General features: G+C 43.2%; 1 protein-coding gene across 3 annotated transcripts in view; it reads right to left on the bottom strand.

Annotated features, from left to right (window-relative positions):
- LOC138588307 (spectrin beta chain, non-erythrocytic 1-like) overlaps positions 1-19,500 on the bottom strand; it is a 122,900-nt gene that overhangs the window by 15,253 nt on the left and 88,147 nt on the right. For 2 of the 3 annotated variants that reach the window (XM_069658343.1, XM_069658341.1), the window contains 23 exons: positions 19,160-19,255; positions 18,550-18,756; positions 18,012-18,165; positions 17,775-17,926; positions 17,351-17,569; positions 16,644-16,724; positions 16,302-16,508; positions 15,966-16,177; positions 14,866-15,003; positions 14,281-14,401; positions 13,512-13,727; positions 12,777-13,196; positions 11,446-11,648; positions 11,234-11,324; positions 10,966-11,112; positions 10,589-10,852; positions 7,871-8,095; positions 6,695-6,784; positions 6,324-6,602; positions 5,533-5,663; positions 4,914-5,118; positions 4,282-4,656; positions 4,078-4,164 (listed from right to left, as the gene is read on the bottom strand). In XM_069658343.1, the coding sequence (XP_069514444.1) occupies positions 4,078-4,164; positions 4,282-4,656; positions 4,914-5,118; positions 5,533-5,663; positions 6,324-6,602; positions 6,695-6,784; positions 7,871-8,095; positions 10,589-10,852; positions 10,966-11,112; positions 11,234-11,324; positions 11,446-11,648; positions 12,777-13,196; positions 13,512-13,727; positions 14,281-14,401; positions 14,866-15,003; positions 15,966-16,177; positions 16,302-16,508; positions 16,644-16,724; positions 17,351-17,569; positions 17,775-17,926; positions 18,012-18,165; positions 18,550-18,756; positions 19,160-19,255 (4,320 nt within the window). Of the gene's footprint in view, positions 1-1,914; positions 1,930-4,077; positions 4,165-4,281; positions 4,657-4,913; positions 5,119-5,532; positions 5,664-6,323; positions 6,603-6,694; positions 6,785-7,870; positions 8,096-10,588; positions 10,853-10,965; positions 11,113-11,233; positions 11,325-11,445; positions 11,649-12,776; positions 13,197-13,511; positions 13,728-14,280; positions 14,402-14,865; positions 15,004-15,965; positions 16,178-16,301; positions 16,509-16,643; positions 16,725-17,350; positions 17,570-17,774; positions 17,927-18,011; positions 18,166-18,549; positions 18,757-19,159; positions 19,256-19,500 lie in introns of all 3 variants that reach the window. The other variant, XM_069658342.1, reaches the window with a different exon arrangement.

Raw genomic sequence — 19,500 nt, 5'->3', positions numbered from 1 at the left:
AGCTGAAGCCACTCGCTGTCCGGCATGTTTTTAAACAAAGTGAACGACACCTGTCAAAGAGTCCGATCCTCCACCATGAATTAACTGTTAGCAAGCTAAATATCCAATTTTGACCTGTTAGCATGCTAATGCTAGCTTCTACATGAATGCCATGGTTGACAATACAGTGGTGATTATTGCACAGATACTATGGTTAGCTTGCTACAAGCTACTATCTAACAATCAATCAGACGTCTTAATGATGAATTGATAGGTTCCCACTCAGAAACTCAAAAGTAAACGTGATCGATTCTGTTGCAACAAAAACAGCCCATTATTTTAATCAAAACAGGATATAAAGTAAATTATTAATTGATTTAGCATTTATAAATGGTTTATGCGAATGCAGAATAAGAATTCAGAGCTACTTTCTGATCCTGGGGAGGAAATTGGGTTAAGTTACATATTCTACAGTAGAAAAAAAGTGGTATGCATTAACATATCTATCAAAATCATATGCATATGCAATATATCTATATAAGAACACTATGTAGAGAAAATAGAATTCATAATATTCCCAAGTATTGAAAAACTTTGTACATTACACTAAATTATACAACAGTTAGTTCCGACCAAGTAATCTGATTGGATAAGAGGCATTCCATGAGTGCTGATATAGAGCATAACAGCACTGGGACTTTTCACTCTGTGTATCACTCCACCTCAGCCAAATGTTCTAAACTGTGTATGTCTACATTGATCAGGCTGGTACCTTTGAATCACACAGCAGACTCTTATTTGACTGGTTGATGATACATTAAAACAAACAGATAAATGTATATGATAAAAGCAGCTGATCTGTGGTAACCTGGAGACACAGAGTGCAGGAGAAGGTTTGGGTTGCTTGGCAACAAAAGTCCAGTTTCAGTTAGGTTGTGGAACTAGTTGAGATGGGAAACAAAAAGTAATCTGTTTATGATTGTTACTGTTTACTTCAATTTGCCGCTTGTATAACTGTTGTATAAAAGCAATATCACACTCGAGGTTGTGACGTTGTACTGAACATTATCACGGCGGAGGATTTTTCGGTACAACATCACTCCCTCTCATGTGATATTACTTAAACATATAACACATTGTAAATGCTGAATTACACAGTATTCCAGATTTCAGTCCTAGTTTTTGTGACCTTGTTAAATATTAGTAGCTTAAACTTTGAGCCCTCTCAGTGCTGAATGTATTGTATGAGTTAGTTGTCTCAGATGGTACAGACACAATGTCCCATGAACACACCCAGTTTTGTAGCACAGAATCTTTTCACTACCTCTACATCACATTTTGACATTTCACATCGTCTTTCACATCTGTATCTAACACTGAGGCACTGTTAACAAAGCTGATGGAAACATGGCTGCAGAGGACTGAAAGCAGCGATATCTTGCCAGCTAACAAGCTACTACATTGAAGCAAATGCGAGCAAAAACATCAGATTGCACCAATGTGTGCCGGCGTGAAATATTACTAATGAATTTTAAATAGTTTGGAGAAAAGCTACACGCTAAAGGCCTGCCAGAGCAGACCCAAAGTGAATTTGCAAACAACTTGTACCATTTGTTTTAAGCTATTTAGGGGCTTGGGTGGGTGGACTTTACAGCGGATTGGTAATCATGCAGCATTAAGTAGGTTTCAATCGGGAAAACGGAGTTTGTATTGAGTTTTTGTTGACCTCTCTGCAAAAATCCACCCACTCAGCGATCTACGAAAGATACAAGCAAACCATACAAGTATTTGCAAATCCTCAGGTCTGTGACTAAAATGACTAAAATGTCGCTAAAATTATTCAACATTTTAGTTGAGATATTAAATGAAAGTCTAAAACTGCAGCCAAAATGAACACTGATGCAAAGCCAATGTTTTTGGTAAACGGAGTCTCACCTCTCCCTTTCTCTTCTGGTGGACAGGGAGGATATGCAGGGAAATGGACATACAGGGAATGGTCAAAACACAACGCCATCAAAGACACTCAGAGCTTATCATCATCAACAGTCCAGTCTGACTGCCAGGAGACAGGAAGGGTTGGCACTTCACGCTCATACGAAAGTGAAATTCTACTTTAATTTTAGGCTGTGTTCAGAAAAATGTTTTAAAATTATCTCTTTAGATGCAGACTTTCGGTCGACTGGTAACTATTAACTGAGATGGATAAAAAAAACTTGTAATAGACACATTTCTGTACCAAAGTGTATGACATAAAGACAGATGTTTGGCATAGCATGGCTGCATGTTTCACACTGAGGTAAACAGAAAAACCCAGCTGACAGATCGAGCTGGATTTACACTTAAAGTGGACACGTGTGTCGACATTGAGGTTACGCTGCTGGCTCCTCGAAAAATGTAACTACATATCAAAAGCTTCTTTTACATGTGCTGCAATTTCTCGACATTGTCCTGCATGTGTGAACGCAAATTTTTCATCCAAAATGTATGTTGATTTTTTCCTGCCAGCCTCCTAGTAAAATGTCTGCAAGAAGTCGGGGTGAGCCACAGCAGGTAATAGTCAGGAACATTCATCGTGAGCAAGTGGGCAGGGTGATGCCTTTCATATCATGCGACCGGTGTGAAACCAAAAGAGTAACACATACAGGATGATTAAAAACATCCGAGGTTGAAAGAAGAAGAAGGATCATTTACAAGACGACAATAACAAAGATGTCTGCAAATTGGAGAGAAATTCATGAGCTTCTGGCTGTGAGGGCTTTACTTTTTACAACCTCCCCCCGTCCGACAGGGAAAATCTCCTGCTGAGAGGACATGTGCGACAGGGCAACTCTGCAAATTTCAGTTGCAGACAGTCTTGAAAATTTCTGGAAATTGTCAGGAGTGCACGAATGAAAGAGGCTAAGGACTGAAAGGTCCGTGGTTGGCTGCTTAGGTATTTGCCCTCCAAATAACTGATGCCGATGGAGTTTGTTAAAGGGTAACACGTAAAATGTGTCATCTGGTGGAGGCCAGGGAGCTCGCTAAACTACTATTCCTCAATCTAGGACACACGCCTCTGATGTCATGTCTCATTCAAAATCATCAGGTTTGAAATGTAGACTGCAGACCTGAAGATTTTTTAGATGATCCACCGGTATATTCTCTTCGTATTTTGGTTACTGTACCGCTCTGAGCCATTGCCTGCAGCGAAAACGGTATTTCACTCCAGCGTCTCTCGCTGGGCTGTTCCCTTCAGAGGGAGGGGCGCAATGCACTCTGGGTGTTGTAGGAATGTAGAATGGGTGAAACCACGAGCTGTTTGTACAACTTTCTCCACAGCTATGGCGCGAATTTCAAATATTATTGCTTCTATCGATTACAGAGAACACCAGCTTTGACTGACAGCGGCTTTTTCCAGGGGAGAATTGCTCCTTTCAGAGTAAATAAACATTTAAGGGTACTTCCTGTATTTCAACCTGGGCCCTATTGTACATACTATAGGGTGTAAATGATGAATAGGCACACAAAGTTTTGTATATTTCTTCAGCTGACAGCCACAAACGGGCCTGAAAGGCTGCAACGTAATCTCTCAGGGCAAATGCTGAATTTTGGTACTTTTTTTGGGAGATATAAAGAATTATTGAGGATTATTTCAGCGGCTGTGAGGTAAAAAAAAAGTAGAATATTTATCGTAAAACAACGGGCAGGAAAGGTCAAAGATGATTAATACTTTCAATTTAGTGGCACACTAATGTTCCTTTTGTGTACAAAATCATTATCGAGGATTCTTTATAATTGTGACCTGCATTTTGACCATGCCCTGTAAGATTCTCTGTTTACAGCTTGTTGTCTGATAATGAATAAAATCACTTTGTTTACTTGAAGAGTGTTATATCTTAGTATTCATCTGATTCAAGATTTTTCCTCTATGGGAAAAGAGACTTCATTTGACTCCTAACTAACCCCCTACAAATAATATTGGTGTATTTTCAGGGGCAGAGGAACAGTGCAAAGTTAGTGCAGCAGCAGTGCAGCATGCATGAGTAACAGAGCCTTTCACAGTGGCTTCATTTACATCAGTACTGGGTCCAATTACTGCAGCCTGACACTGAGTCTCACCTCTCCTTCTCTCTTCTGAATGTCGTCAGCTTTATCTCCAGCGTAAGCAGACTGCAGGCGAACAGCATCCTCCTGAAGCTGCCGCACCTGAAAACAAAGAGAAGGAGTATAAATGTCAGGGTGGTAAGAACAAACTGAACCATTAAAACATCAGTTATAAGTTTCACAAGTAGCAAAACTAAAGATTCAATTTGCAGCCTTTACCTGTGTTCCCAGTGCCTGAATGTCGTGTTCGAAGGTGGTGTGCATCCTCTGCAGGGTCTCCACTGTGTTCTGGTCCCGGCCCAGCTCCTCCGGAAGCTTCTTGTGTTTGTCCAGGATGCGGTTGAGGATCTCCTTGGCGTCGTGGTAGAACTTGTGCAGTTCGAAGGAGGCGGCGAGGATCTGCGTTCTGGTGTCGATGAGCTCCAGCAGGTCGGCCCAGGCCTCGTTCAGGCCGTCCTTCCACTCTGCGATAGTGGCCGCGTCGCCGTGGCCCGTGTTGATCAGCTCGTCCGCCTGTCGGTTGACAGTGTCCACGCGCTCCTGGCCGATGTTCCCGGTGTCACGGGCAAATTCTCTGAAGCGCTCTTGCAGCATCTGGACAAGGACAGAAGTCAGGATTAAGGACAAAGATGATGATGTGAAAGATATGATAAAACCCACCATTGTGAAGTTTCATTTCCACAAACAGATTTAACTGTTTGAACACTTTGGATGTGTCAATGCAATTAAAATAAATGATTCTAGAAAATTTTACATACACCTTTCATCATAAAGAAGTAAACTCAGCTTCCAATCCGATCACACACTAATACCACGCATCACCACAATGTAATAAAGTCTGTTTTACTAACAGTGACGTGCTCGTAGTCCTGTCCCAGCTCGTGGGATCCGGCCACCACCTCCCTCTCAGCGATCCACTGCTCCAGGTCGTCCACCTCACGGTTCAGCTGGAAGAGACGCAAGCGCTCGTCCAGCTTCCCCCGACGCTCCTCCGACAGATCCTTCAGCCCGGCGTAGAGCTTATCCACCTGAGACTGACGCATCCCGATACGCTCACTGCACACGTAGGAGGAGAGAAATGAGGAATAATGGGTTATTGTCTTTCTTTCTTCTATTTACATTTTATCTTTTTTTTCCTTTTCGCTGCCTTCATTTTTGGTCCTCATTTGCTCCTGTTTTAACCTTTGACATCATTTTCTACTCCTCAACTTTGCCTCTTTCCATTCATCTTTTCAACCTTTTCTTAGCTCTTTTATTTCTTGTCTGTTACCTTTATCCCTCTTTTCCATATTTCTTTGATTACTTCCATTTTCAGCTTTAGTTTCTGTCTTTACGGACAAAATTTAAAACGTTTAAGTTTAAAACAAAAACATGAACTGAAAACTAAAGCATAGAAAATAGTCCTCATCCTGATCGTGGCCCCTGACATGTAACCCTTAACCTTTGCCCTGTGACTCCCCAACCCCTCACCTGTCGGGATGTTCAGCGGCCACTAGGCCCCGGCTGGTGCTGGACAGTTGGTGGACAGTGTCGGCGTAATCCTCCACCGCCTGCTCCAGGATCTGGTGCTTCTTCAGCATGGCCACCGAACTCTGCTCATCCTGAGACACAGCGAGATATTTCTCAAGTTATTTTGTGTCAAGATGAATTTGACAGACAAAGAAGGAGACCAACTAAAAGACGTACAGCAAAAACCTGTAACAGCAGTAACATGGTTTCTCAGAGACAAGTGTAAAGTGTCTGAAAGTTTTGACCTTTAGAGCCAAAAGTCTGAGACCGACGCTGCAGTTTGCCACAGAAACCAAAACTCTCAGATCAAATTTAAAACAATATAAATCTGGAATAATCCCTTATATTGAAAGTAATTTAAATATTTAACCAGAGTATTAAATGCATACTGACCAGCAGAGATATAAGCACCAAAGTCTGTCACCAAATCCAACTACTGTTAAAGAACACTCACAAACTGAGGAACATGCAGGTAAATCAAAACTAAAACAGAGAAAAAAGGAAGTTTCTGACTCACATCGTTGAAAAACAGAGGAACTCTGATGTGAATGTGTTTCATATGAAAGCTGCTGCCTACACAGAACCAGCTGCCCCACTACAACTGTGTGACTTTAAAATGCTTTTTTTTATTTTTGAGTTTGTAACTCATCAGTAAAACTTATCTTGAATGCATAAGATATAAGAAGGAATAAAAAAACATCATCTTTCCTGGGTCCTCACGCTAATCCCTGACCTCTGACCCCAGCCCTCACCTTGGCCTTCTCCTCTGACATCATGTAGAGCTCCTGTTCACTCATCCAGGCCTCGGCCTCAGCAGCATCAAAGTAGTACTGCTGGGCCTTGTGGGCCTCGCTGAGGCGGGAGTGGCGCTTCTCTGTCTCCTTCTTGATCTGTTCCCATAGCGACTGGAGCTCGCTGAGCCGCTGGCGAATCATCTCGGCCGTCGGGCTGTCCTCCCTCAGCACGTGCTGGCTGCGCTCAAAGATATCGTCGTAGCGCGGCTGATGGCCCTGGATCTCCTTCTGTAAGGTCTGTGAGGGGTTAAAGGTCACATAGAGGGTTTAGAAAGAGTAAGTTCCCAGGAGTTGATTTAATCAGCAGGTAAACGACTGTGTTTGTGTACCTGGTTCTTCTTGATGAGCAGCTGGACAGTCTGCAGGTTTTGTCCGTGGTCGGTTGATGTGGCCAGAGCCATCCTCTCCTCCACCCAGAGCTGGAGACACAAATCATTATTGTTACTACTTCTATTATTACTAATACTGCTAATATTTATAGTATTTCTTCTGCTGCTGATGTTAATACTACTACTACAACGTACTATTTTTCCATTGCACTGCAGCTTTTAAACATCTATTTTACATTATTGCTATTTCCTGTTCTGCTGCTAGAAGGAATACTACTTTATACAACTAGCACTAGCACTTTAGCTGATTAGAAGTTAGCTAAATTTAATGCAACTAATGTTACAACAAATACTATTCATGCTACTACTACAACTAGGACTACCATACTACTCCACGAAGTTGTAGCCTCACAGTACTACTTTGCTACAGTTGCCACTAATAGTACTGATACCCACACTGCGCTACAGCAACTGCGAGAACTGCTTTAAATGTTACAACCCTTATGGCTAACACTCCAATACATTAATCCTACAACTACAACTAGCAAAACTTCAACTAGCGACATCACTTTTGCTTCTGCTAAAGCCGCTACAACTGCTGCTGCTTATGATGCTGATGTTACAAGCTAGCTAGCTACAACTGCTGCTACTTATGCTGCTGATGTTACAAGCTAGCTAGCTACAACTGCTGCTGCTTATGCTGCTGATGTTACAAGCTAGCTAGTTACAACTGCTGTTTATCTTTCTCACAGGGATTTGCTGCTACATCTACTTTTGCCCCTTGTATTAAAGGTGCCATATAAATAAAGTTTAATATTAATAGTATTTCTACTACTACTACTACTACCAGGCTACCACCTATATACTACTAATTAGCTACTTCTTTACAATTAATACCTTTAATGTATTGGTGGTACTTTCACAGATGTAAATCAGTAATAAATCATAACACCACTACTACTACTACTACTACTACTACAACTACAACAAAATAGCACTATTTCCCTTTCTAACACTTTTAATAGCAGTTCCCTTTTCAGTCCCATTTTTGAGGAATTAGATATTTTTGTGAAATCTGCTGATGATCTGTCAGGTTCAAATGTCTCTCAGCCTGACCAGGTCACGCTAAGATCAATAAATCCTGTATCTTGGGTCAAAGGTCAGCACTGTACTCACAATCTCATCCTCCACGTCCCTGTTGAATTGGTGGATCTCGCGGGAGGCCATGAGGTTGTCTCGTCTCTTCTGGAGTGGTGCCTGAAGGGACTGGAACTTCTTCTCCACACTGATCCTCTGCCCGTCCACCTCCTCGGAGCCTTTCCCCTCCTGGCTGAGGGCCTGCGACTGGCCCTGCAGCTCCCCTACCTCCTTCTGACGCACATCCACCTGGCTCTCCAGGATCTGCAGGAGGACAGTTTACAGGTCAGATGGGAGAATGAGCTGCTACTACAGTAACACAAGTTTTGTAAAGACACAGAAATATAGTCTGTACATTGCTAAAAGAATAAGAAAATTAAGGGTATGAGTTTATAAAACAGGAAATCCATTTTAGCAATATAAATACAAGGAAAATTTGAAAAAAAAAAAAGAGTTACTCAAGGTCCATGTACTAGCTTGTTTAGCTTGTTAGCAGTCTTCTTCAGTAGATGAAGATTGATTAAAAAAATAATTGAAGTGTAACAGAAAAGTCACATGGTTCGGTTGCCAAAAATTAATGAATTAGGAGAAAAACCTTCAAAGGCCTCGTCTTCTCTTCTCCAGTAAAAATCTGTGCTAACTTCCAGAATTGCCTCTGATATAAAACATGAAAAGGTCTAAATAAAAATCACAGTGATGATCACCTCCGGCAGACAGACGTCTTAATAACAGTCTGAAACGGCGTCATAGGAGAGTAAAAAAATAAAAATACAGGTAGAGTCTGAGTTTAAAATGAGCGCAGAGAGGAAGACGAAGAGGAGGAGGAGAGTCGCTCCTCTCCTCTGGCTCTGCGTAACAGATCAAACACTCCGCTAATGATCTCACTCTCACACTTCCTCTCTCCGCACACTCTCTCTTTCTCTCTCTCACACACACAAACACACACTCAGAGGAAATTACAGCCCGGATCTGAAGAGAAGACAGACGATAAGAGACGTGGAGGTGCTCTATAGTCTGAAAATACCAAAATCATCCTTCAGACGGCTCTGTTACTGACCAGGACAAACACACACACACACACACACACACACACACACGCTGCCTCGTAACACTTCAAATGAAAGATTACATAACTGCTGTGTGAGCGGAGTGTATGAGAGAGTATGTGCGGCACGGATGAGACTATGTGGATATGAGATTATGCGTGGGTGTGTGTGTGCGCGTGTGTGTGTGTGTGTGTGTGTGTGTGTAGCAGTGGGTGAATTACATAAAGGATTGTTCGACGCCTCTTTCTAAAAATGGAAAATTTACTGAAGAGGTTCCCTTCAGGAATTCAAGAGCTTTGGATGAAAAGAATTAACACCTTTTCCTTTCACCATTGTCTACCTTGTGAATCTGTTTAAATATAAAATAATTAAGTTCAGGATCACACGCTGGGGTGTTAACTCACACCTCAAAGTAACTGTGTGGTTGCTGGAGCCTGTTAGCTTCAGTGTAAAGTGTCTTCTATCAGACGAGTCTGTTCTATTACTGTTCTCATCTCTTTGCATTCTTTAACTTTGACATTAAGGAAGTGCTCACAGTTAGCTGCAGTTTTTTGTTCATGCAACATATAAGGTAATGTATGTTTTGTTGTCCTGTTATTGGTTGGGTGCTTTCAGACTCTGTCTTGGAATGGTCTCACTCTGGTTTCATACAGTGTTGGAATAATCTGAAAGGTGGGTGTCGGAACATCAACCCAGAAAGTCTTTTTAATTTTAGTACCCACTTTGCTGAGTTGAGAGATTTAAGGATGTATAAGAACAGTGACCTAGATTTTGAGAAATACAACAGAAAAAATCTTCTTTAATGTTTCTCCATTATTACTTAAAGCTTGTGATCATACAAAAATTGGAAGAACAATTCCAACTTGGGAAATGGGACTATCCTGGATAAATGAAGGTTATATACAGAGTAGTGTACAGTTGGAACATTATATGAGGAAGAGCTGCCTGACAGGCTTATTTCTGTGTAAAACCTTCCTAAATTTCTTTAGCTGCAGTAGAAGCTACATGCAGACAATGCAAACATGCTACAGTCATTTACTTCATCAGGTATAATTTGTAGCATGTTAGCCGTCTTTGTTTAGCAGGCTAGCATGCTTACATTTGTATTCAACACAAAACAGAGTGGAGGCTTATGGTAATGATATTAGCTCTGCAGGTATTTAGCCACTAAACTAAACTGAACTTAAAATGTTGAATGTCCAATAGTTTTAAACTATTAGTGATAAAAAAGTTCTGAGCATACTAACAAATCTGTAACTCTGGAAGATATCCACTTGACATGTCAGACTAACAAAGAGAGTTCTTTGTCTCTTAAAATGTAGTTATGTTCAGAAGGGATCTCCTAAAAGCCAGCAAAGACAGAAATGCACATATGGGCCTGTGAGGACTGTATGTTGAAAATCATGAGCCAAAAACTCTATTAAGAACGCTAATTGTCTTTTGGTCTAATCGCCGTAAAGTTCCCCTTTAGGGTTCATTGTTTATCAGCTCCACTATGAACCTCAGTGGAAGAGAAACTGAAGGACTTTACAGGAAGTTTGCAGCCAGTTTACCGGCACAATGAATGAAGACAGTCAGTGAGAACATCTCAGTTACACTGACAGAGGAAGAGCTTACAAACTCTAAGCTGAAAACTCAGGCGAACAAGTTTCACCCAACAACAAAGACACAAAAACATCCCGACACAGGTAAGTAAGTGTGACCTCCTCACCTGCTGTTTCTTGAGCAGGATGTTGACGGAGGTGAGGTCTTTGCCGTAGTCGTCGGAATGCAGCTGTCCCTCCAGGCCGGCCAGCCACTTGTCGAGGTCGGCGCAGCTCTGGGTGAACAGCTCGGCCTTGTTGGCGTCAAACAGACACTTGGCTTTGGTCTGGGTGGTGGACTCGAGGTCCTGCCACATGGTCTTCAGGGACGCCAGCTTCTCTTTCACCATGGCCTCCGTCTCCGGCTTCTCCGCCATCAGTGCCTTCCCGTCCTGAGAGACAGTGTTTTGTTTTTATCACTCTGCTCTGATTAGATCATAAAACATTTCATCTGCTTTTACATATAGGAATAAGCTAAGAATATCATCTTTTTCTGCACTTTCACCTTGTCGATCTTGTCCAGCCACTCCTTGTTGGACTGCAGCTCGGCCATGAAGGCCTGGTGTTTGAGCCACTTGCTGTGCAGGTTCCTGGCCTCGTCGTACGACATGTCCTGAGCCGTCAGCATCTTCTCATTGATCCACAGGGACAGCTGAGGACACACAAACATCACATTAACTCAGCTAAATGCCACCGACACCAACACATGCTTAATTGAGGACTCTAAAATCAGGCCCCTGCAGGTTGGAATATTACATATATATGTGCTTTACCTCCTGACAGTCCTGCAGGAACTTCTGCAGGTCTCTGTTGTCTTTCAGCCTCGCTAACAGGTCGCTGGCAGCTGCTCGGTTCTTCTTGTGTCTGAAGAACAAAAATGAATACATTCATGAGTACGAGTCTTGTTATTATTCTGAGGCCAGTTTGCTCTGAAGATACAAATAAACTTCAGATGTCAATGTCTAGTGTCAGTATCTTTGGTCACCTCTGATCGATGGAGTCCACCTTCTCCTGAATGCGCTCAGCGTTGATGTTGCCGTCGGTTACCAGTCGGCGCCCGGCGTCGACCACGCCGCTGATCTTCTCCTCGTTGGCGTCCAATGTGGTCATGAAGTCCTCCTGCTTCTTGATGGCGGCCTCGGCACCCTCCAGAGTGGTGGGCATCTCGGTGTGAGCCAGGACGTACTCCTGATGATTTAAACGAACACACGCACACAAGAGAGGTTACTTGTTAAGGACCGTGTTCAGGCACATGATGGTGCTTCCTTGTGGAAAGATGCCGGAGTAAATATATTTATTTAACTGACACTTGGATTTGAGAGTTTGAACAATAGAAAATAAATCAGTTAGATGTAATGCATCTGTGTGCATTTAAATTTAAGAAGAAAAGCTCTTTTCATATCTGATATCATGACTTAAAAACACACATAAAGTAATTTTTTGAACAGGCTGAAAAAGTTGCGGTAATGACACCTTCCTACCACTGGGTGGCAGCCTCTGTCCTTCTCATATTTAAAAGGCACAGGACCAGGTGGATGAAGGGACAAGAGAGGGACCGAAACAGAAATATACACTGTGACTCTCATGTCTTGTTTTGCCCGACAATTAGTTTAAACCCAAAGATTCGGTTACTCAGGGTTAGGTCGGGTTAGCTTGGCGCATATCCCAGCATGCACTGGGTGAGGAATGGTGCACTGGACAGTCTCTCACAGGAATAATACGTGAGTGTTAGACTTAGACTTAGACTTAGACTCAACTTTATTGATCCCTTTGGGATGACTCCCTCTGGGAAATTCAGTCTTATAGAGGGATCCGGCAGAACTCACATGATCCTAGTCTGGACAGAAGCCCAGTGAAAGATTTATCTGCTGATCACAGTGACTGTGTGTGTGTGTGTGTGTGTGTGTGTGTGTCTCAACACTAATGAGAGAACAGTTCACTCGGTGGTCAGACCACATGATGAAAAAAAGCATGAAATCCCAGCTGACAATCCTCCCCGCTCTGAAATGTTCTGAGTCTACAGCAGGGACAAAGTGTGAGAAGAAGGAATTAAAGGAATACTGAAACAAGTACACGTATTGAAAAGATGATGGATGTCAGCTTCATCCCTCTGCGTGCAGTACGGCAGTGGTTGTGTATAAGCAGTAATAGAGCAGCCATACAGATTAAATAAATAAGCTAACAACCTAGTGAAAAAATGAGAGTGTAAATGTACCTCAGAATACAGCAGGCGAAACCTCAGACTTTAATAATAGTGGTTCCGCAGTCTGGGGTTCAGACAAGAATAAAAAAATGCAGGTGTGCTGACAGGCGTACCTGGTTGTTGAGGAAGGCCTCGGCCTGCTTGGTGTCCCTGAGGAACAGCTGGTAGGCGTGGGACTGGGACAGCAGGTTCTGACGGTTCTCCCACATCTTGTGCAGCTCGTTCCAGCCGGTGTCGAGCGCCTGCAGCCGCTGTCTCAGGAACATGTACTGCGCGTCCGTCTGGCCCTGTGTCACCATCTCGCCCATGTCCCGCATCTTCTGGTAGTCCTCCTCGTAGTTGCGGATCTCATTCTTGATGCCCTCGTGCTGGGCCAGCAGCTTCTCGGCCTCGGCCAGCGTGTTGGGCATGTCCTCAGAGGCGATGGCCGTCTGAGTCCGAGACAGCCACGACTGGAAGTCGTCCAATTCACGCAGGAACTGCTGCAGCTTGCTGGCCTCGCCCAGGGACTCCTCACGGTTCTTCATGGTGTCCTGTGGACAGAAAACAAAGCGTTACGAATTACCACGAAGGCTGTTTCGATCACAGGACTTTGTGAGGTTAAAGTATGGACTCTATAGACAGAAGACTGATCACAGGGTATGCAAAGGGGAAAAAACTTAAATGACGCTACAGATCAACTTTTCTCTTTTTTTCTCCATGAATGCCTGAAATAGAAAAAAGTTAAAACTCAAAATAATGTAACATCTTCAACTGAAATGTTTAACAGAACCGTTTTAGACTCTCTGTAGCATTTCATGCTGCTTAAAGGTTACGCTAAACCACCTGAAACACTGATATTCTCCTACCTTCATCTCGTCCCACACGCCGGTGATCTCAGCCAGGCGTCCCTTGATGGCTTCAGACTGCTCCGGGTGTTCTGAGCCCAAGCGGTCCGCCTCTTTCCCGAGGTCTCCCAGCTTGTCTTCGATGGCAGCCAGGTCGCGCTCCATCCCCGTCAACTTCCTCTGCAGTGCCATGACACCGGCCAGATCGTTCCCCAGCTCCTGCGTCGACTCGATCACCTGGAGGAGAGAGAAGTGAGAAAAGAGTTAATTAATTTTGTCAATGTAGTGCCACAAGATTTTGATAAGAACCATGTAAAAGAGAGCCTTTGTAATGTCAAAAATACGTCACGTTTTTTAAATTTAATGTCTTCCTTCTATCTGGTTACTTTTTGGAAGTATATTTCCCTGAATGCTTTGCAGGATGTAAAAAGTGCAATAATCAGACAATCAGCAGGACAGCTGGGTGCTCTGTTTTTCATCATTATTGTATCATTGGGGAAATTGGCGCCATTCATTTAATAAAAGTTATGGCCGAATCAGCTATTGGCACTTCCTGTTTGCAGTGTATCTTTAGATGTACAGATAACCATCAGTGAATTACTTTGATACTGAAGAAAATTAAAAACATGGTAATTCTAAGGCAGGTTCTGCAGATAAAAGGAGCGTCTTTTTTCTCTGATTCAGAAGCTAGTTTATGCATGTTTATTGGACGGACATCAGACGTGTATGCTACACTTCATCTGTACATGTTTCATGTCTGTGTGTTCAGGTTTCATGGTTCAGTCGGTACCTTGGTCTTCTCTTTGATCCAGGACTTGGTCTCGTTGCACTCCAGGTGGTAGTTCTGCACGCCCAGAGCCGAGCTCAGGCTGTCTTTCTTCTGGTCCACCAGGTCTCTGAACTGACTCCACCTGCACAGAGGGACAGATGGAGACACCATGAGGAACAATATGGACTTTTTCTTTTACATTTTAATTATTTTATTTGGTCAACATAAATCTTCAAAAGTGTTTCCGGTTTAATCTTACATTTTTTATAAACTCTATAATTGTACATTTGGTAACTTTATATTAATCCATACTATAATGTTTTAGGGCCTGTTTAAAAAGCTGCTTAACACTAAATAATTACCTGATTATGTTTCACAGTTTAATTGTTTAATCCCAGTTATCTGTATAATCATTAGTAAAACATAATCTGTAATATCTAGTTCATGTAGCTGTTGGTCCTGTTTTTTCTCCTCCTAATCTAACTTTATTTCCCTCTTAAATAAAATCAGATATGCAGCCCCTTTAATCTCAGTTAGATGGTTAAGAACTGTCTAAAAGACCTGATAATCCCAGTTTATAAACTGCTTTAATCCCAGTTAGATTACCTGGTGTTGAGTTTGTCCTGCTGGGCTTTGATCTCCGGCTCGCTGGGATGTCCGCTGTGGATCAGTTGCCTGGCAACCTGGTTCACCACCGCAACTCTGGACGCCTGGTTGTTCATCTCCGGCTCCAAACTCTCGAACCTGAACACAGACGCAGCGACAAACCCGACATCAAATCATGACTTTTATGTTTTATAAAGTGATCAGTTCTGTCTGTAAAATATCGATGTCAACGAAATTTTACAATGTGTATGAAACTTTTTAAAAAGTTTCAAACTAAAAAAGTTATAAAGGTTCCATAAGGCCAAATAGAGAAACAATTGTTGGCTTAATCATGAATGTTTTCATCCAAAGTCTGCTACTGCTGGCAAGTAAGACACACACACATGCGCGCGCCTTTAACGAGCGTCTGGGTAAGGATCCATGCAATGCTCTGCAGTCAGACAATACAGAGAAATTAGTGGCTAAAACCAGAGTAAACCAACTGTGTAACCACACACATACACACACACTTTGCCTCTTAAACAGTGTGGGAGCTGCAGTGTGGTGTAAACGTCAGTTTACTGCTCTTGTTCCCACCGTCTGACTGCGACTCTGCTGCAGCGTCCAAACAACAAGCAGACAAACTGATGCTGGATCAGATTTACAGTCTCTCCCTGCTGCTGCTTTTATTTCATGTCGAACTGCAATAACTACAAATCATTTCACTCATATTGCTTCTGATTTCTGTCAGTTTTAAATGAGTTATCCCTTTTAGGGAGAAAGAACTGTTTAAAATTGTTTGGTGGTGCTTTAAAGGAGAGCTGAAACAATTCATTAGTTAATTGATCGGCAGAAAATTAATCAGCGCTTTACTTTGTGAATTGATTAAAAAGGCAAACCACTGTGGTCATTGAATGCAACAATTTTAAAAGGTGTGTTAGCTTGATTGACACTGGCTTGTCTTCTCTGTTTAGCCTCCAGACGGTTTTTATTTGTCCTTGCATGTCCTTTTTTTTTTAGCTGACTGTTTTGAAAATTAAAGATTAAATCAAAATGTTAAAATGTTGTGTAACATTCACAATGTTGCCTGACAAACACAAGCTCTCCGGTCCGGTCCTCACCGGTGCTGCACCACCTCCAGGTCCTCCAGTTTCTCGGGGATCTCCATGCTGTTGAGCCACTGCTCCTTCTCGTCGATCCACACCATGCACGCGTTGGCTTCACTCAGCATCTTATAGAGAGCCAGAGCGTCCTGCAGCGCCTGCTTCCTGAGCCTCGTCAGCTCCACCACCTCTTTGTATCGCTCCTCGATGCCTGCCAGCCTGCTCTGGACCTGCAAACACACCAGCAGCACCAACCACAGGCCATCAGTGACTGCAGAGAAGCTAATGAAGAGCAGCTACAAACCAGTGATGCAGTGGTCTGTGTCGTGTTTGTTGTGTTTGTCAGACTGTCACCTCCTCAGAGTTGGCCTTCTCAGGCGGCAGCGTGCGGGACTGTTCGTGCAGAGCGTCGATGACGGGCCGGTAGCTGCCGATCTCCTCGGCCACGTCCTTGTGTTTCTTCACCAGAGCCTGAGTGGAGAACTCGTCATGGCCGACGTCCACGCTGGAGACGATCCGCAGCACGTCCAGCATCCACGTGTCGATGTCATCAGCATCAGCCTGCAGGGAGGAGATGAAATGTTTATTAATCAATTTACAAACTTATAACTTAAACTAATAACCAGATATAACTTTATGGAAGCTTTGAAATCCATTAAAGAAAGAAACAAGGAGCGAGTGTGCGAGTGTTTTCACCTGGAACTGGTGCTGGTTGCAGGCCTCCTGCAGACGAGCTTTACGGACTGCAGAGAGACGCTCCAGAGCTGCCCACTGCTCCTGCAGCACAGAGAGAGGAGGGAGGAGAGGAAGGGAGGTGTTAGGAAGTGATGCAACAGTAACATCAGACTCTTGATGTTTTGGGAAAGAGTTCCATTAAAAATTCACTTTTTACTAAAGTTATTCCCTCAGACACGGTGCAGGGTTTTTCAGATCACATTTATTTATCAGCTAAAACAGAGCTGTGACGTTTGTAATACTGAGGTGCATTTTTTTCATGATTAATAGTGTTTATTTGTTACTTTCATTGACTAAAGATGACACACCAGGAGGGTTTTATCATTAATAGTCCCCAAGTAAACATCACACACTACTTATTCATGAAAGAATGACTGGATTTCTCTTTCTTGTGATGTAAATGTTGCAAACAAAAGAAAGCGGCCCCTTAAAAGTTTCAAAGTAAAAGTGATTGTAGTTCATTAATAGCAGCGATATGCAGTAACAACATGAAATTTGGAATAAGTAGCAAAAGCTCCTCTTTCCCAAAAACCTCCAAGGACTTAATTAAAGGCACTAAAACATATTTAAACCTCAACGTTGAACATAAGACACCTTGATGGTTATAAATTGTGCCAACCTGAAGAATATAAACAGATCATTCTCTCATGCACACGTGCGGTGTGTACCTGGATGTCCTGGATGCGTTCTTTGATCTTGTCGGCTCCAAAGTGGTTGTTGGCCACCAGCTCCTCGCCCTGTTTGATGGTCTGCTGCAGGTGGGCGGCTCGCCCGCTCATCTCGTCTTCGAAGGCTTTGTGCTGACTCAGCAGGCGCAAGGCTCCCGTCAGATCCTTCCCATAATCCTCGGAGGACAGGATCTGCTCCTTCTCCCGGATCCAGCCCTCCTACAGAAACAGAGACACATCCAGGCCTCAGTTACATCACCTTCAACAAACTCAGGTTTTTAATAGTGGTGAAGCTTTCTAATCTGTCGTTAAGGGTTGTTATTAACAGTAGAACAGTTGGTTATATGGGAACAATGGGAAACAAGCAGTGAAAGTCATGGAAAAATGACAAATTATTTATCAAAATAAAAGTCTTGACAATAACCTCTTCAGCCATTTCCCAGAAGAACTTCCAGAGGCGACGGGACTCCTCGAGGCGAGCTCGCCGCTCAGCCGCCAGCTGACTCAGCTCCTGGTAGCAGAAGTCCATGTGAGCGACGCGATCCCTGATGATCTGAGGATCACAGGGCTTATAACCTGAGGAAGAGAGGAGTCATCATTTTCATGCTCTCTGATTCCTGTCAGAGAGACAAACACTTAGGACTGAATCCGTCTGTCTCACCCTCCATTTCATCAGCAAACTTCTGAGCGTTGTTGTTGACGGTTTTGACCCGGTCGGCCTGGATGGCGATGTCGGCCTCCACCAGAGCGTGTTTCTGCAGCAGGTCCTCCACACCCAGCAGGTGTTTCCCATAATCCTGAGAGAGCAGCAGCATCTGCAGAGCAGTGACAACATCTTTAGAGTTATACTCTAGAGGTGTCTCTTAACAGCACAAAACAGGGAGAGGGCGTCGTTATAACAGATTTAAAGATGACGGTTTCTCTTCAGAGCTTCAGAGAATAAACTCCAGTGAGGTGAAACCTACGTAGAGGCATCGGCCAGCAGGGGGAACCACTAGCTGCAAAGAAGTTAGACTGTATAGAAGTCTGTGAGAAGATAAAGCTACTTCTCAGCTGATTTATTACCTCAGTAAAAATGTTCCTATTGTGTTTTTTGGTCTAAATCCAAATATAGTCACTTTTGCTTAAAACAAACCAAGGTAGCAACGGGCCAAAAAAGCCAAGCTCGAGGCTTCAGTGCCCCCCTCCCTCCTCCGTACCTTCATCTCGTCCATCCAGTCCATGATGTAGAGCATCTCCTGGAAGACTCTCTGCAGGCCCAGGTTCATCTCCAGCCTCATCCTGCGGGCCTTCAGCAGCTCCAGCAGGTACTCCCACAGCCGGATCACGTTGTCCTTCCTGGCCGTGATGCGTTTGATGTCATGGTAACTCTCCGCCTCCAGCTCCTTTGCCACGGAAACCACCGCCTGCAGCATCAGTGAGAGGGAGGAGGAGAAGACCAGAGGAAAGGATGAATGGAGAACGTAGGATGGGTAGTGTCTTATTTTACACATCAAAACATGTCAGAGGACAGATTTAAACCTTTTAGAGGATTGAAATATATTTTTAAACTACAATATGAAGCTTTTTTATGCTAACAAGATCATTTTTCTTCTCTGTGCCTGACATAAAGCCTATTTAAAACCTTTTTTACTGGGGGTTTTAAGGCGTGTGATCTCCTAGGCCTTCAAGGATTCGACAAGTCTGATCAATGTTTGAACTGATCAATGTTCCCATCTGATCAAGGCTTTATTCTACCTGATAAAAGCTTAGGGTCTAAATCTGTGTCTCGTTTGATGCTGCAAATCATGATCCATCTGATGAACCGACCTGAACTCGCTCCTCGTACGCAGCGATGTCCGTCTCTATGGCTTCATGTTTCTTAGTAGCTGCTTCTACAGCCTGGAGGTCAAATCCAAAGTTATCCTGGAGGAGGAGAAGGAGAGGAGACAAGGACAGTAGACAAGGAGAGGAGACAAGGACAGGAGACAAGGAGGGGAGACAATGATAAAAGAGAAGAAGAGAAAAAAGGAAACAAGTAGGAGAGAGGGGAGAGTAAACAAGGAGGATGAAAAAGGAGAAATGCAAAGGAAAGGAAACAAGGAGAGGAGCAAGTATATGAGATATGGGGAGAAAAGGGTAAGGTGAAAAGGAGGGGAGGAAAAAAGTAT

The sequence above is a fragment of the Semicossyphus pulcher genome, unplaced genomic scaffold, assembly GCF_022749685.1.
Source record: "Semicossyphus pulcher isolate SPU_LCO1_2020_fin unplaced genomic scaffold, fSemPul1.0.p SCAF_12, whole genome shotgun sequence".
NCBI lineage: Eukaryota > Metazoa > Chordata > Actinopteri > Labriformes > Labridae > Semicossyphus > Semicossyphus pulcher.
This window is presented reverse-complemented; position numbering and strand designations above follow the sequence as displayed.